Genomic DNA, 19108 nt, shown 5'->3' with positions numbered 1-19108 from the left:
AACCAACTGACGTCACTAGATAGATCTTCCAGACAAAAAATCAACAACAAAACCGAGGCCTTAAATGACACACTAGTTCAGATGGATCTGATATTTACAGAACATTCTGCCCCAAAGCAACAGAATATACATTCTTTTCAAGTGCACATGGAACATTCTCAAAGACAGACCACATGTTAGGACACAAAAAAAGTCTATAAAAATTCAAGAAGATTGATATCATACCAAACATCTTCTTGGATCACAATGGCATGAAGTTAGAAATCAAATACAATAAAAAACAAACCTCAAAGAACACTCAAATACATGGAGGCTAAATAGCATGCTATGAAACAATCAAGGGGTTACCAATGAGATCAAGCAAGAAATTAAAAACTTCCTGTAAACAAATAAAAATGAACACACAACCATCCAAAATCTATGGGACACAAGGAAAAGCAATCCTGAGAGGGAAGTTCATAGCATTAAAGGCCTACCTCAAGAAACAAGAAAAATCACTAATAAACTAGTTAACCATACAACTAAATGAATTAGAAAGAAAACAGTAAGAAAAGCCCAGAGGAAGTAGAAGGAAGGACATAATAAAGATCAGAATAGAAATAAATGACCTAGAGACTAAAATACAGTACAAAAGATCAATAAACCCAAGAGCTGGTTCTTTGAAAAAATAAATAAGATTGATGAACCCTTAGCCAGACTCATCAAGAAATACAGAGAGAGGACCCAAATAAATAAAGTCAGAAATGAAAGAGGCGATATAACAACAGAGACCACAGAAATACAAAAGATTGTAAGCAAATACTATGAACAACTATATGCCAACAAACTGGAAAACCTGGGCGAAATAGACAAATTCCTAGAAACGTACACCTTCCAAACTCACTCAGAAAGAATCAGAAAACCTGAATAGGCCAAGGACAACTGATGAAATTGAAGCAGTAATTAAAAAACGCGCAGCAAATAAAAGTCCTGGACTGCATGAATTTATAGGAGAATTTTACCAAACATTCAAAGAAGAATTAATACCTATACTCCTCAAACTATTCCAAAAATTCCAAGAGGAAGGAATAAGTCCAAGCTCTTTCTATGAGGCCAGCATTATCCTAATTCCAAAACCAGATAAAGATACTACAAAGAAAGAGAATTAAAGCCCACTATCCCTGATGAACACAGATGCTAAAATCCTCAACAAAATGTTAGCAAATTGGATTCAGGAACATATTAAAAAGATCATATATCATGACCAAGTGGGATTTATTCTGGGGATGCAAGGCTGGTACAATATTTGCAAGTCAATAAATGTGATACATCACATAAACAAAAATGAAAGATAAAAACCACATGATCATATCAATAGATAGAGAAAAAGCATTCAACAGAATCCAGCACCCTTTTTTGACAAAAACTCTCAGTAAAGGGAGAATAGAGGGATCATACCTCAATATAATAAAGGCCATATATGACAAACCTACGGCCAATATCCAACTGAATGGGTAAAACCTAAGGGTTTCCCTTAACAGGAACAAGACAAGGATGTCCACTTTCACCACTCTTGATGTCCACTTTCAACATAGTACTGGAAGTCCTAGCCACAGCAATCAGACAAGAAGAGATAAAAGGCATCCAAATTGAAAATGAGGAAGTAATGCTGTCATTATTTACAGATGACATGATATTGAACATAGAAAGATTCCACCAAGAAAGGACTAGACTTAAAAAATGAATTCGGCAAGGTAGCAGGATACAAAATCAACATCCAGAAATCGATGGCATTTTTATACACCAACAATCAACTCTCAGAAAGAGAAACTAAAAAAGCAATCCCATTTACCATTTCAACAACAACAAAAATAAGATACCTAGGAATAAACTTAATCAAGGAGGTAAAAGACCTGTATTTGGATAACAATAGGACATTGAAAAAAGAAATAGAAAAAGATATAAACAAATGGAAGTGTGCACCTTGCTCATGGATTGGAAGAATTAACATCATTAAAATGTCCATACTACCCAAAGCAATCTATAGATTCAATGCAATCCCTTTTAAAATACCAACAGCATACTTCACAGAACTAGAACAAATTCTCCAAAAATCTATATGAAACCATAAAAGACCTAGACCACCAACTTACCCCAAACACAAAAATAAACTCAAAATGGATAAAAGACTTAAATGTAAGCCTGGAAACCATAAAAAATCTAGAAGAAAACAGGCAGTAAAAATCTCAGATATTTCACATAGCACAATTTTTGCCAATACACCTCCTAGGGCAAGGGAAATAAAAGAAAAAATAAATGGGACTACATCAAAATAAAAAGCTTCTGCACAGTAAGAGAAACCATCAAAATGAAAAGATAACCCAATATATGGGAGAACATATTTGCCAATGATACATCTGATAAGAGGTTAATCTCCAAAATATATAAAGTACTTATACAACTCAACAAATGGAAGACAAACCATGCAATTAAAAAATGGGCAGAAGCCCCGAATAGACACTTCTCCAAAGAGAACAGACAAATGATCAAGAGACATATGAAAAAATGCCCAGTCACTAATCATCAAAGAAATGCAAATTAAAACCACAATGAGATACTACCTCACACTGGTCAGAATGGCGATCATCAATAAATCAACAAACAACAAGTGCTGATGAGGATGAGGAGAAAAAGGAACACTAGTTCACTGCTGGTGGGAATGCAGATTAATGCAACCAATATGGAAAGCAGTATGAATTTGGCAACAGCCCAAGTATCCACCAGTAGACAAATGGATAAAAAGCTGTGGGACATTTACATGATGGAATACTATGCATCTGTAAAAAAGCATGGATGGACCCAGAGACTGTTATGCTAAGTGAAATAAGCCAATCTGAGAAAGACAAATATCACATGATCTCACTTATTTGTGGAATCTAATGAACAAAACAAATTGACCAACAAAATAAGACCCAATCATGGAAGCATGTAACAGACTGACTGACATACCTCAATGTGGGGGTGGGGGAATAGGAGAGAGAAACCAAAGAACTTATATACTTACTAGAGGCCCGGTGCACTGATTCGTGCACGGGGGGAGGGGTCCTCTCACAATCTGGGACCCCTTGGGGGATGTAGCAGTGTGCCAAGCAGCAGGAGGCCAGGGAGGAGCCTGAGCTGGGGCCAGGCGACAAGCCACTTGTGCTCATTCCGGCCCGCTGTGCCTGCCATCACCGTTTGGTAGTGCTGCAGTGGAGTCAGGAGAGGCTCCAGCCGCCGCAGCTGCACTCGCCAGCCATGAGCCGGCTTCTGGCTGAATGGCGCTCCCAATGTGGGAGCGCACTGACCACCAGGGGCCACCTCCTGGATTGAGCGTCTGCCCCCTGGTGGTCAACGTGTGTTATAGTGACTGGTCGACCAGTAATTCGGTCGTAATGGTCACTTAGGCTTTTATATATTCAGACTTTTATATATATATATAGATATGCATAGCTTATGGACAGGGACAATAGGGTGGTGAATAGGGGCTGGGCGGAAGGAAGAAGGGGAGGAAATGGGAGACATCTGTAAGATTGTCAACAATTTATTATCCTATATAAATAAAAACCATAACATGCAAATCGACCGAACGGCTCAACGACCAGTTGCTATCACACACACTGACTACCAGGGGGCAGACACTCAACGCAGGAGCTGCTCCCTGGTGGTCAGTGCACTCCCTCAAGGGGAGTGCCGCTCAGCCAGAAGCTGGGCTCATGGATGGCAAGTGCAGCGGTGGTGGCGGGAGCCTCTCCCACCTCCACAGCAGCGCTAAGGACCCCTCGGGGGATGTCCACCTGCCGGCTTAGGGTCCAAGACTGCGAGAGGGCACAGGCCATGCTGAAGGACCTCCCCCCCACCCCCACCCCCCCGTGCACAAATGTCTAGTATATATAATAAATGAACCAATAATGGAAAAAAGGGTCTGCTAAAGGTAAAATGATCCCACATCATTTCTGTGAGCCTCTGATATAACAGAAAATTGATTATGCAGATGTTTCCAGTGACAGTGCTTAAGAACAGCAAGATGATCTATTTTCTGAAATATCAAGTCTCTACCTAGTCAGCCTATTTTTAATTTTCTGTATATATATTTTCTAATTACTTAAAAACTTGAAATTTATAATTTTATGTATAGAAAATATAATGCTTTATTAATGAGAACTACTTTCCTCTATCATTTGTTCAGATAACAGAAAAAGATGTGTATGATGACATGCATCAAGTACAGAGTGACACAACTATTCATTTGAACACTGTTAAATACAAATTAAGCATTTCTAAATATGCAACTAGAAATCACACGTCTTTAGCTTTAGTGAAGGCTTAGAAAAGTTTATTTTGTGCTTAGAATATTTTTCTAAAGCATCACAAAATTACTACACATCCAAACTCTTCAGTGGTAGAATACTTAATATTCTAAAGGGGAGGCATTTAAAGATAACTGTTGTACATTATGAAACTAAGTCTAATGAACCGACACAGAGGAAGAATCTAGATGAGAGGGGACATTACAGAAATCATCTATTACATAATAGACAGGTGATTCATTCAGAATACTATGTTTTTTCGCCTTCTCAAAGCCATTACAGTTCTCTATTGCCACCCCACACTGACCTCATTTTTGCTGTGTTCTCTTTAAAGAGTAAAAATATATTAAATGTCCCATCCTGCTGATTCCCACCTATGAAATAACACAATAGAAAGTATAGAATACAAAGTATGTCTTCTCAAACACATAAAAACATTTTAAAACATCGATACAATGAATTTGAAAAATCAATTAAGAACTTTCTGTATGTGAGGAAAAATATTGAAAACTAACACTATAAAAGATGCTTTTTCCTCAGTAGAATGCTAACTTTGTATCAGATTAAGCTTCTGTGAATTTTTAAAATATAAAATAGCTTTTCCACATCAAATAAAAATCAGGAATGTTCACATTCACATTAAAAAAACAAGTCCAAGTCCAATAAGAATGATTTAAAAATCTAATGAGTGGCCAAAATGTTGTATCAGTAGGCAGCTCCTCAATTTTAAAAAAATATATTTTTATTGATTTCAGAGAGGGAGAGAGCGATAGAAACATCAATGATGAGAAAGAATCGATTGGCTGCTTCCTGCATGCCCGCACTGGGGATCGACCATGCAACTCAGGAATGTGCCCTGACCGGGAATCAAACCATGACCTCCTGGTTCATAAGTCAATGCTCAACCACTGAGCCACAGGGGCCAGGCCAACTCTTCAATTTTAAACAGCCCTCAGTAAACTTGTTTGCAACAACAAAATAAAATACTATTTATTAAAACATGAAAAATATTTCCAGGATACTATCCAGTTTGGAAAATGGAAAATGTAACCTGTGGTAAGAAAAGCACACTGACCACAGGAAGAAAAATAGCAGCCGCCTTATAGGAATCAAGACAACACCATGGACTTATGAAAACTTCCTAAATCAGTAGCATATCTATGTGTAAAAAACTATAATTAAGGTAGTTTTTATTAGTTGTGCAATCTAAAAATATAAGGAAATTTTGAACTGTATCTAAAAGGACCAGAGTTGTCAGTGAAATACTATTTTTTGAGATAGTGGGCCAAGTTCCCACTTATGGGAAATATGGTGTGTTTTTCACAAAGTGAAACTGAGAAAAATTTTATAAAATGAGAAATTTTTTCTGTAATCTCCTTAAATACCTCAATAATGCAATACTTGGAAAGTGTAAGTTTTCAACTCAGAAAAATTTTATTATGAAAAAAGTTATTATTAAACATACACAAATCTTATTGCTTGGCACCAGATTCTTCAAAATATTAAAAAACTGTTTAAACCACCATACTATTGTTATATCCTATTTCAAACTTTTTACATAGTGCTATCTTTTATTTTCTGAAGGCAGACCTTTCAATCTAATGACAATATAGACTGAGTCCTTCAGTGTACAAAGTCACAGTTCACTTCAAACCAAAAGAAATGATTAATCTGTTTTTGTCCAAATCATATTGATATTCACAAAAATTAACTAGGATTTATCTGTGGCCAATGAAGGACCCACAGAGCGTTGTCTTATGGCACTCTGTGAAAAGTCTTTGTTTGTTCCTTCTTTCCTTTCAGCTTCTTCTTCTGAAACATCTTCATCATCGGCCTCGTGTTCCTCCTCCACTTTTCTCAAAGGTTGAGAAGATTCTGGTAATAATTTTTCTTAAAGATAAAGACCACAAAATTTTTTTGTTGATATATTAGATTTACATTAGTGTAAAATCAAGACACAATTCATATACCATAAATTGCTTTGGCATTTATTTATCAATCATAAGTTTGGATTTCCAAAAAAAAAAAAAAGTTATCTTTAAGAATAAGAGATAGCATAAAAGTTGGTTTGCAAGATCCATTTTAGTTACCAAGTTCATTATTATTACCTATTTATAAATTGAAATTAATGAATCAGAATTAATGCTGTAAATATGGATGTTTTAAGAAAATATACTTATTAGATATAACTATCTTATATTAATTTGCTATTAAATCTTTTAAGTAATAAGTATACTGAAACAAACTTCAGCACTATCCTTGTTTCAGTTCTCAAGTAAACAGCAATCAAACATTTACAGTTGAAGGTTATATTCCTACCCATGTTTTTTCAAGTGGCTTCATAAATGTGATCCTCTATACCACATGTACTTTTATTAAGATACTAGAGGCCCAGTGCATGAAATTTGTGCACGGGTAGGGTCCCTAGTGGCTGTCGACTGCCGGCCGGGGCCTGCCTTCATTCTGCGCCGCCCCCTGGTGGTCAGTGCACATCACAGCGAGCAATCGAACTCCCGGTCAAACTCCCGAGAGGACACTTTGCATATTAGGCTTTTATATATACAGATAATTATAAACAATAAAATGTGCTAATTTTTAAATATATACACATATACTCTTTTTACTTTTTTTAATAAGGCCAGTTGCTAGTTAACTAAAACTTAGAATACACCATGTTAAACTGACATCAAAACACAGAATTGGGCCAATGAGCTTTAACTCTCTTCAGTGTTCCTAGACTACCCCTAATCCTAAGCAATCAATCCAGAATGGAGGGGGGAAAATACAGGAACAGAGCATAAATCAGAAAACTATGGGGAGAAATTACCACATAGTGGACAATCTGTTCTTTTGTCTGGTATCCCTCTTTCTGTTTGGTCAATAGCCTCTTCCCTATACCACATCTCTTGTAGTTATAGTGAGCACTACAGTTTAGAGCAGTGGTTCTCCACCAGGGGTGATTTCCCCCTCAAGAAACATGTGGCAATGTCTGGAGATATTTTTGATTGTCACAATTGAGAGGTGGTGCTACTGGAGACCAACAGGATGCTAAATATCCAACAGCATACAAAAGACAGTCCGTCATAATTAAAAATTATGCAGTCTAAAAGATCAATAGTGTCAAGGTTGAGAAGCCCTGGTTTACAGTGACTGTTGCAAGTGAGCCCTTTACACAAATGGAGTGCACCAGGATTTTTCCAGAAGATGGGGGTAGGGGAAAGGTGTATTTCCTTCTTTTTCTGCGATTGTGAGTTACAATCATTTTATGCTAAGGGCTGAAAAGAGCCAAAAATGGAGCAAACAAAGACAAGGAGAACTGAGCAATTCAGAAACATAACATGCTAACATCTGAGCCTTAGGATCCAATCAACTCTGCCCTCAGATTTCCTTGCTACATAAACCAATAAATTCCTATTTTGCTTAAAGCTCGACTGAGTTGGGTATTTCCCTAGCAACTCAAAATCTAAGCCAAACACACACACTGGAAAAAATTCAAATTATGTAGCCTATTTGTCAACTGTAATAAAAAAGAAAAATTTTAAATGAATAAATAAGCAAGTAATAAAATAATAAAACAAAATAAAAATATTCTTACTGGAAGGGTATGGCTGTGGTCTGTGTCTTCTTGAAGGACAAAGGCAATCTGCCAAAAATATCATACACTGCAAAAACAAACATAAGAAATCCAAATATATAACATATGAAAAAGCTAGTACAACTATATAAAATTATCAAATTTTACAATATTTTTCTTCCCAGTTCTCTAAAAATAAAGTACTTACAAGTCCTAATAATAGTCCTGAAAGCAGAGTTGCTAAAGCAAAAACGGTATATGATCCCCATACCGGTAATCCAAGGTCCTCAATAAAATAGTTATGGCAAGTCTAAAATTAAAAGAAAAAAAATAACCTAAAAACCTGGTCATTTAAAAAGCATATGTCAAAAATGTTTAATGTAGAAATAAAATTTTAGCTCATACCCTGATCCACATAGATAGCTGAAAGAGTGCTGACATACTACTCATCCTAAAATAAAAGCAAAATGATTAAAAAACTGGATCAGATATATGTCTTTGAAGTACAATATGTGTATATAGCTATATCTTCTATTTTTCACTCTAATTTCCCAGCAGGCTAGATTTTATTGCTGGTGTTCATCAAGATTAGTCCTACAGTACTAATTTCAAGACTGTAACAAGAAGACTTATTAATGAAAATTAAGTTTCTGATAATTGTTGCCGCTATGTGATGTTCTCATAACTGTTTTTTCATTTTCTCCTATTGCTTTGACATTAATCTTTCACCTTTCATCTGATGACTTCTCCAATGTACTCTGAATAACAGGTTACAAGCTCTATGGAACCAGTCAGTTAAAGTTAGGCATACTGAAAAGCAAATGGCTCCAAATAAGCAGAGAATCCCTTCATGAGCAGAGCCTGAAGGAAGAACTAGGCCACTACCTGAATGGATGGATCCTCCCCACCTGAGAATTACCCCCCTTCCATATTAACATTAAATAAAACTGACAATAGCATTAATTTGATATAGCTTAATGATATATAAAATAATTATATAGAAGACAAATGCTAAACCATCATGTAAGTAAAACTAATGGTTATTTTCACATAATGAAACCCACGTGGACAGTTAAAAAAAGGCATGCTCCAAAAATAAGGGTTTATTGGTTCCCAGCTGTTTGCCACCAACACATAAACCAATTCATACATAAGCCAAAGTTCCTATCTGCAGGATGACCTGATTCAACTGCCAATCATTGGGTAAGTGAACCTGCTGAGCTGACACGCACTGTGAGTGCCCCTTATTCAGTCTACCAATAAAAAAGGTATGGGCTGCTGCCCTGAGGATTCAACAGAGACTTAGAAGCAACCTTCTTCTTGTACCAAAAGGATAAGAGGACTCATTTATGAAATTTCAAAAAAACAAAAATCACCCTGGCCAGTGTAGCTCAGTTGGTTGGATACCATCATTACACCAAAAGGTTGCTGGTTCAATTCCCGGTCAGGGCACATGCCCGGGTTGTGGGCTCAATCTCCAGTAGGCAGCCAATCAATGTTACACTCTTCCATTGATGTTTCTCTCTCCCCGTCTCCCTTCCTCTCTCTCTCTAAAAATCAATAAACTATTCTTAAAAATAATAAAATTAGTTACATTTTCAGTTCAACATAGAAAGGTACTTTAATCATGTTGCTTTTGTTTAAAATGCAAAATGGGAAGAGGAACAAGGAATCCTCTCTAATAAAATGGTAATATGCAAATTAACCATCACTCCGCTACATAAGCCACACCCACCATCCAAGCCACACCCACCAGCCAATCAGGGCGAGTATGCAAATTAACCCCAATCCAAGATGGCTGCAGCCACAGTGAGCAAGGTTTCCCAGGTAACAGAGCAAGCCAAGCTTTCCATAGCCTTTGCAGGCCTAAGCCTCCACTCAAGCTACAAAGTTTCAATTATAGAAGGTAAACAAATTCAAACAAATGGCGGCAGAATGGAGCTTGAGAGAGCAGGCCAGGGTTGCCGGCGGCAACAGGGGAAGCAAAGCTTTCCGCACACCCTGGCGGGGCTCACCCACTTAAGGCTACAAAGTTTCAATTGTAGAAGGTGAATTAACTGCCACAGAGATGGCTGCCGCCCCGGAGGGAGCAGCAGGCTTGGCTCCGCTCCAGGCTACAAAGTTTCGATTGTAGAAGGAAAATAAATTCCAGATACCAGGGCCTCCCCTTGGGTTGCCAAGGGGCGTGGCCGGCCTGCAAACCACCACAGGCCCCTCGCTCAGGCCGCCCCATGCCCCAAGGGAACCCCACCCTGATCCGGGACACCCTTCAGGGCAAACCAGCTGGCCCCCACCCGTGCACCAGGCCTCTATCCTATCTAATAAAAGAGTAATATACAGATTGGTCATCACTGCAACACACAATATAGCTGCCCCCATGTGGTCAAAGATCCTGCCCCCATGTGGACACAAGATGGCCACTACAAGATGGCCAGCAAGAGAGGGCAGTTGGGAGGCACCCGGCCTGCAAGGGAGGGCAGTTGAGAGGGACCAGGCTTGCAAGGGAGGGCAGTTGGAGGTGATCAACCCTGCAGGAGAGGGCAGTTAGGGGTGACCAGGCCGGCAGAGGAGGGAAGTTGGGGGCAAACAGGCTGGCAGGGGAGCAGTTAAGCATCAACCAGGCTGGCAGCGGAGTGGTTAGGGGGTGATCAGGCTGGCAGGCAGAAGGGGTTAGGGGCAATCAGGAAGGCAGGCAGGCAAGCAGTTGGGAGCCAGCAGTCCTGGATTGTGAGAGGGATGTCCGACTGCCCGTTCCCAGGGATCGGGCCTAAACGGGCAGTCGGACATCCCTCCAGGAGTCCCAGATTGGAGAGGGTACAGGCTGGGCTGAGGGACAACCCCCCGCCGTGCACGAATTTCGTGCACCGGGCTTCTAGTTGAAACATAAAGCACTGTATAGCCTCACTATAGTTTGAACTAATTAGACACTATCACAAATACTAGGTTCCTTAATTGGATTGGACATGGTGGTTCAGTGTGGGAATTCTGACAAATCAATTCAGAAATTTTTCACAGGAGAGGTTTAAGAGAAAGATGGAAAAGATAACTTCTATTTCATAATAATGTTTAGGGACTGATCCTTCCCCCACTCCCAGAATCCAGAATCCATTTTTTATCTCTTATACCATTGGTGCCCCAATGCCCCATATTCCAACAGCATGTGTGATGAGATAACAAGGAAGAGATAGCTTAGTCACACTAGGACAGTGATGGGCAACCTTTTGAGCTTGGTGTGTCAAACTTCGCCAAAAAACTGAGCATAACTCGGGTAGTGTGTCACTTTGAGGAAAAAACTAACTCCAAGACTCTAGTCGCAAATGTTTCATCCTCAGGAGCAGCAAATGTTTCATCCTCGGCATGCGGCCGCGTGTCATCAGAAATGGCTACGCGTGTCAGTGCTGACACGCGTGTCATAGGTTCGCCATCACTGCACTAGGATAATTCAGTCCATGGTGACCTCAACAAAACTAAATATTACTGGAAGTCTCTCAAATGAACCATAAGGCATTGCACCCCAATGACTAGAATGAAATATGCATGCTATTTCCAATGCTTACTGCTCCACAACAAGCTGCTACCCTCTAGTTATATGTAAAGCTCAGTGATTAGTCATATTAAGGTTATTGTTCATCCATCTATTCAAACAAAAAGTTATCAGACAAGTGGAATAATTCAATCACATTAAATCAAGAACTAAAATCTAAAGATTAGCACAAGTATAGTTCTCATTCAAATATTAAGCTCAAATGATAGCTTTACCCATTACGTTGTTCACGCTCTTAGGATTACTTAGCTTTTGATGATACAAATGACCATATATACAGAGTTAAAACATTCCTGAAAAGGCTTTCAACTTAATTCTATAAAATGTCTCCTAACTTGATAAGAATCAAAGGATCTGTTTAACTTAAAGTCAAATCAAAAATATCACATAAGAAGTCCAAGTATGTCTTATTTACATGAAATATAATTCTCTGTTCTAATTAAAACTGAAATAAGAGAAAAATCCCTCATACTTACAGAATAGAGCCTGGACCAAACCATGATGAAACAGGTTCAATACTCTTCCACTCCTTTTCACTTATAAAGTTTATGAAATCCTTTTTAGTCCTTGGGCCCTGATAGCGCCTAAATTCACCATCTTTACAACTGAAGAGGATCAGAATTAAATATTAACCAGCACCAAATAAATAAACTTTTTGTTTTGCTATTTCTTTAATCTCACTATACAATTAATCCTAATATTCAAAGTCATTAGCAACGCACAAATAGCAAATTACATTATTTATCAACTCACAATATCTTAGCCCAAAATTTAATTAAATAATAAGGTTATATTTTTATACAATCGAAGTAGAGAAATCTCAGAAAATGACTTTTAAGCCTTATGTATAATGCACATATTATATGAAAAGTTGTTAGAAAGTGTTTGATACTTATTGTCAGTTATTGTTAAGCTATAAGTTAAGCATTTAAGGCAATTTTCTGGTACTTTCAGTCATAATCACATAATCTCAGGCATCATGCCTTAAATCACTGGAGGCATCTGGCAAAGTGTTTCCCTTCGTCCTATTTCAGTGATTCCATTTTACAGTCTGCTGTATGTTCTTCCTAACATCTACCTGGTTCTTTCCAATCCCAATGTATGTTCTGTCATAGGGTCATAATACCTTCCCTACTCCCACCATTCCTAAACTACCTTAAATAATACTGTTAGTCTAATCCTACTTATTAACACTTTTATTTTTATCACTTAAATTCAACAACTTTCAATAGTTCCCTGTTACCTACAGTAGGGTTAAAGGATCCTTTATCCATCCAGAGTTAAATACCACAAGTAAGCTAAAAAACAAATTTTTTATGGGGAAAAATGGCATTTGAGATGTTTTTGAAGGACAAGTAAGATTTGAAAAGGCAGAAATTAGGGGAATGGGCACAATAAACATGATTTTAAAAAAAAAAATGGGCAGGAAATTCCAGGTATGTTCAAGGGGTGTTGAAAAGTAAAAAGAAAAGGGGAAGTCTGATTTATAGCCACGTAAGGGGCCTGTAGAGAAACATACTGATTGAAAAGGAAAAGAAGCACTTATAGAAAGAATAGACATTTAAAGAAACAAAGGGAGTAGGGAAGAATAAAAAAGGTACAGGTAAACAGATATAAACATGGAAAGACAACAAAGAAAAGCAAAATATAGACACACAAAGAATTGCCAACTTATTTTCATAACTTTAAATGAGGAGAGTGGTACCTCCTGGCATTCAACCCACCAGTTAGATGAGTATTAAGGTACAGGGCAGGTACACAGATTTGAGATTTCTTATCCCCACTTAGATGATAAAGTCAAACTAAAAGACCTGATACTGAAGACAACATAATCTTATTCATTCTGACTTAACTCCCAACTATTTCTCCAAGGTTGAGCTATAGCATGCTCTAGCTAATTTTTTTAACATATCACATTCCTATTTATAAATACTTATTAGATTACCCTCAGGATAGAATGCTTACTTACTCTGTGCTACCTCCAAGGTTGCATTTCAACTCCATAATCTCCATGAACCATTCCAGCCCAGTGATTTTTCCCTTACCACACTTCCTTCAAGGACCTACCACAACTCTGAGCTCAAAAACACTTAACTATGCTGAAGAGTAGCAAACCATTTCATGTGAACATCACTTTTGAAGACAATTACAAATCTCCGAGATCAGGGACTGTTTCATATATGTCATTCATTTACCGAACAGCACCTAGGATGGCACTAGCAGTTAATAAGCCTTCTAACATACTTAATGAATATAATGCTCTTTAAACATGATATAGGCCAGAGGCCTACTATTCTGATTATACTATGATGCATCCTTCTCCATAACTACCAAATCTTTAAATACTTACTGATAAACAGTAGGTAGAGCAGTTATGATAAATCGTCCACTCAGGCCTGCAAATAATAAAGATTAGAAATAAATATAAGGAAGATCACAAAGTAGGTTTTATATGGGCTATTCACTAGCTACTTAAAAGATGATTCTGGCCCTGACTGGTTTGACTCAGTGGATAGAGCGTCGGCCTGCGGACTGAAGGGTCCCAGGTTCGATTCCGGTCAAGGGCATGTACCTTGGTTGCGGGCACATCCCCAGTAGGGGGTGTGCGGGAGGCAGCTGATCAATGTTTCTCTCTCATCGATGTTTCTGACTCTCTATCCCTCTCCCTTCCTCTCTGTAAAAAATCAATAAAATATATTTAAAAAAAGATGATTCTGATTTAAATACTAATAAGGAAAGAATATTAAATTATACCTGAAAGTAGTTGGGTTTTATAACATAAACAATAAAAAAATCCCATTTACCTATAGCAACTTAAAAAAACTACTACATATTATCAATTAAAAAGTGAATTTATAAACACTTGATCAATTATACCACTGTTTGATAAGACTACTAGTGATGAGTCATGGGACAGCCAACAATCCTATATAATAAAAGTGTAGTATGCAAATTGTCCCCTCAATCGGGAGGTTGTCCAGGAGTCTGACCAGGGGGTGGGGCCTGCTGGGGGCCAACTTCCTTCCGGAAAAAGCTATGGTGGTGGGGGCTGAGGCAGAGGCAGTTAGGGGCAATCAGGCCAACAGGGGAAAGCAGTTAGGGACAAGATCAGGCTGGCAGGGGAGGGCACTTGGGGGCAACCAGGCCTGCAGGGAGGGTAGTTGGGGGTGACCAGGCCAGCAGGGGAGGGTAGATGGGGGCAAGATGAGGCTGGTAGGGGAGGGCAGCTGGGGATGACCAGGCCTGCAGGGGAGGGCAACTGGGGGCAACCAGGCCGGCAGGGGAGGGCAGATGGGGGCGAGATCAGGCCGGCAGAGGAGGGCAATTGGGGGTGAACTGGCTTGCATGGGAGGGCTGTTGGGGGTGACCAGGCCAGCAGGGGAGGGCTGTTGGGGACGACCAGGACTGCAGGGGAGGGCCATTGGGGGCGACCAGGCCAGGAGGGGAGGGCAGTTGGGGGCAAATTGGCCGGCAGGGGAGGGCAGTTGGGGGCAACCAGGCCAGCAGGGGAGGGCGGTTGGGGGCATTAGGCAGGCAGGCTGGTGAGTGGTTAGGAGCCAGTGGTCCTGGATTGCGAGAGGGATGTCTGACTGCCAGTCAGTTGGACATCCCCTGAGGGGTCCCGGATTGGAGAGGGTGCAGGCCGGGCTGAGGGACACCCTCCCCCCAGCACAAATTTTGTGCACCGGGCCTCTAGTAGTCTATATCAGCGGTTGCCAACTGGTGGTCCGCGGACCACTGGTGGTCCATGAGGTCCGAAAGATTGGTGACCACTGGTTTAAGAAAACCTTTGGATGTGGTTGCCAACTGGTGGTTCAGACAACTGGTCGTCCACGAGGTCTAAAATGTTGGCAACTGCTGGTCTATATTATAAAGGTCTAAAGTCAAATCAAATTGCATTTGACATTCAGAAAACACAGGCTGAGTTTAAGTCGTTGTTAAAAATGGAAAACATTATGAATCATAAGATGGGCAATAATAATAATAGTACCTAACATTACTAATCAAGCATTAACATTAATATAACAGAAAATTAATCTCCCTATGCCTCAGTTCTCTTATCTATAAAGTGGAATGTTACCTATCTCACAAGGTTGTGTAAGGATTACATAATATATGCAAAACATTTGAAGTACTAACTCTAGTGGGCAAGTGCTCAATATTAGCTATTATTACCATACTAGAGGCCTGGTGCACGAAATTTGTGCACTAGAGGGGGGGTCCCTCAGCCTGGCCTGTGCCCTCTCACAGTCCAGAATCCCTTGGGGGATGTCTGCCTGCCGGCTTCCATGGGGAGTGGGTCTAAGCCGGCAGGCGGATATCCCTCTCACAGTCCGGGACCCCTTGCTCCTTACCGCCTGCCTGCTTGCTGTTCCTTACCACTTGGCTCACTGCTTCTTAGCACTGCTGCAGAGGCAGGAGAGGCTCCCGCCACCTCTGCTGCACTCACCAGCCGTGAGCCCAGCTTCTGACCACCATGCATTGAGCATCTGCCCCCTGGTGGTGAGTGCACACCATAGCGACCGATGATTCTGGTCATCCACCATAACGGTTGCTTAGGCTTTTATTATACAGATGGAATAGGAGCAGAGTCAAGAACCCAGGTATACCATGACCAAGAATAGGTAAGATGAGACTGGACTAAGAAAGGGGCATCCCTAAGAGCAGGACCTACCATTTGTCCAAAGGGCCAAGTCAGGACTGTACCTGACCCCACAACCATGCAGGCTTTACAATTAAGAGCCCATGTCTTCAAATAACAGGTATTAAATTTAGAACACAATTACAGATTCAGACGACTTGTCAAGAAATATGACCTTGACTCTACAAAGAACCTCAACCACATGCTCCTTATTCCAAAGCTTGCTATGGATGAAAATGGTGGCTTGGCCAATGTCCACCTAGACCACAGTGTTCTAGGACATCTTAAAGGCATCTTACATTCTAGTCTGGGACCTGGGTTACAAAGCAAAAAAGGATCAGAATCAGTTATGTGGGGAAGATGTCTCCAAGGTCCCTTAGAATAAAACATAAAAGGAATGAGCTGCATACACAACTAGGGAATCTGCTTTTTGCAGCCACTGCACACTAAGCCCCCATCAGGGAGTGAGTGGGTCGGCTTAACTAACTGCAGACAGTTATGTTTTCAAAACCTAACTAAAGGTAGAGTTAAGACCATGTGATGGGGAAAACAGAATAAACATATCAGCCCAACATGCAAAGAAACAAAACTACCCACAGACTTACAGTACCTGGCTGCTCAGTAACATCTACTTTTGCAACATTAATCTCAAGATCTTCTCCCCATTCAGCAAAACTTTCCCACTCTGGTTGAAGATTTTGACAAGCAGGACACCATGGAGCAAAACTGAGAAAAAATTTTAAAATAAAAAATTAAAAAACATTCCAATACAACCATAATGGAATAAAAATTATAGAATGTGTAATTTATGAAGAATATTTTATACTAAAAGTAAGATAATAGAGTGATTACTTTTGTGAAAATGAAAAAGTTTTAAATGTAGACCTAACACCTGGGCAATCAAGAACTATGAATTGATGATGCTAATCACATAAAAGTAATTCTGAGACTAAATTAAGATAATAGGACTTTTCACATGCAAACATCTCTTTTTAAAAAACCTTTGGCCCTAGCCGGTTTGGCCCAGTGGATAGAGCTGGATAGAGCATTGGCCTCAGGACTGAAGGGTCCTGGGTTTGATTCTGATCTAGGGCATGTACCTCAGTTGCAGGTTCCATCCCCTGCCCTCGTTGGGGTGCATGTGGGAGGCAATCCATGTGTCTCTCTCACATCCATAGATGTTTGTCTCCCTCTCCCTTCCACTCTCTCTAAAAAATTAACGAAAAAATATCCTCGGGTGAGAATACAAAAACTGGCAACCCAACAATACAGGAAAACACTCCCTGAAACCTCCGTAAAGAAGGGAGGGGTTCTAACAGCTATTGCTGCATGCCTACCCGGCGCCAGGCTCTGGAAACAGAGGAGGCAGCATAGCAGTACCTGGACAGGTTCACTAGGTCTTTAGGTATCTGCCTCTCATCTGTAAAGCGTGGGCAATAGTACTTATTTTATAGAATTTGGAGAGAAGTAAATGTAATAATGTATGTAAAGTGCTTAGCAGTGTCTAGTACACAGTTAACACTCAATAACGGTGTTTTCGGGGTTTTTGTTTTTGTTTTTTACTAATGTAACTAATATCAGTAGCAGTAATAATGCCACCACTACCACCAATTTAAAAACTAAAGCAAAGGCAGATAGGTTCTTTTCTACCGATGCAAAAGGCATCTCATTATAACGAAATCACCACAGACTTGTGATTTTCTTCGAACAGAGTTTATAATCACACTCATACATTAATTTTATCTTTAATGCAGTACCCCTTGGAGAGCATTAAGAGTCACAACCAGGGACATTCAGTTCTCTGCGAACACACACACACACACACACACACACTCAAAAAAATAAATGAGAGGTGTAGAAAGAGAAAAGCAATGAAAGGAAAAAATGATCAAGGGAACGAAGATTTTAAAAAATTAACCCAACTTGAATGTACGTGGCATTGTAAAATATATATATATATATATATATATATATATATATACACACACACACACACACACACACACACACACACACATATATACCTAATCCATAAAATAATATGTAAAACAAAAAGTCCCCAATCCCTACACTATAAATGGACTACCTTTTAAGGACAATTAAACAAAAGGAGAAGCGAGGTTCTGCTCAGATTCCTCTTTTGTGAAATCGGGTGGAAATAAATCTGAGTCCGTCTGTGAAACACCACTCTAAAATAAATAACTGTAACGGAACTAGTCACGCCAACCACCCCACCCCTAAGGCCATGAATTCAAGTTAAGAGAGAACCGAAACGCAATCTCGTAGGCGCAGCAGCCCCGGACCCGAAACTGGAGAGCGCGCGTCAGGCAGACACTGAACCTCCGCCGGGAAGCAGGAGGGGGTGGGACCGGGCCGGCGCCCGCAGAGGAGGCGCGGCGCGGGCTCCGCAGTCTGCAGTGACAGCCCCCAGGAACCTGGGCCCCGCAGGAGGGGTTGGGGGTGAAGTCGGGAGCCCAGACTTGGACCTAGGACCCCAGCCCGCCCAGCCCACCGAGGGGGCCCCGAGACAATTCTATCACCACCCGCGCTCACAATTCTATCATCCACTCTCCTTCCAGCAAGTCTCTCCAGTTCTCGTCCGTGATGACGCGCACGTCGCTCCGCCGCCCGTGGGTCCAGGGAGCCCCACAAAGCAACAGCATCAGGACTGCCACGGGAACTAGGGGACTCGCGGGGGTCGCCATGGTGGTCGCTCGCCCACCCCTCAGCAAGCGCGGCGGCCCCACCTCCGCGCACTAGCTCCTCACTTCCGCCCTCGCGGGCCGATCTGCTCATGCGCAAGACCGCGCGGCAGGACGCACGCGCGCCTAGCGGACCCTCAGTGTGCCGGAGGACGCCTGGTGGCGAGGAGGGAAGCGCGCCTGGCCCTAGTGCGCATGACAGAAAGGCGGTCTCTGCTCACTGTCTGGTGTGCCCCAGTGTTGCTGGGCAGGAAAAAAAGAACAGGGGGCGTGGTGTAGAAAGTGGGCGGGGCTTCGGAGAGGACGGCTTTCAAAGCA

General features: G+C 40.7%; 1 protein-coding gene across 1 annotated transcript; it reads right to left on the bottom strand.

Annotated features, from left to right (window-relative positions):
• Positions 1-4257: 4257 nt before the first annotated feature.
• TMX1 (thioredoxin related transmembrane protein 1) lies at positions 4258-18883 on the bottom strand. Its single transcript, XM_079769083.1, has 8 exons — positions 18642-18883; positions 16699-16814; positions 13797-13842; positions 11923-12051; positions 8308-8353; positions 8111-8212; positions 7924-7990; positions 4258-6218 (listed from the first exon to the last, which is right to left on the bottom strand). The coding sequence occupies exons 1-8, from the start codon at positions 18791-18793 to the stop codon at positions 6040-6042; spliced, it is 837 nt and encodes a 278-aa protein (XP_079625209.1). The 5' UTR covers positions 18794-18883; the 3' UTR covers positions 4258-6039.
• Between the last annotated feature and the right edge of the window lie 225 nt (positions 18884-19108).

The sequence above is a fragment of the Cnephaeus nilssonii genome, assembly GCF_951640355.1.
Source record: "Cnephaeus nilssonii genome assembly, chromosome: 4".
Lineage (NCBI taxonomy): Eukaryota > Metazoa > Chordata > Mammalia > Chiroptera > Vespertilionidae > Cnephaeus > Cnephaeus nilssonii.
Note: the sequence above shows the minus strand (reverse complement) of the source record. Positions and strands in the feature narration are given on the sequence as shown.

What these genes read in the sequence shown, in the direction of transcription:
- TMX1 (XM_079769083.1), bottom strand. Translation starts at nt 18,793, where the DNA reads ATGGCGACCCCCGCGAGTCCCCTAGTTCCCGTGGCAGTCCTGATGCTG. An exon ending in TTTGGTCCAGGCTCTATTCT is followed by an intron (nt 8,354 to 11,922) that starts GTAAGTATGAGG and finishes CTTTTATTTTAG; the next exon opens with GATGAGTAGTATGTCAGCAC. An exon ending in ACCACAGCCATACCCTTCCA is followed by an intron (nt 6,219 to 7,923) that starts GTAAGAATATTT and finishes TTTATCTTTAAG; the next exon opens with AAAAATTATTACCAGAATCT.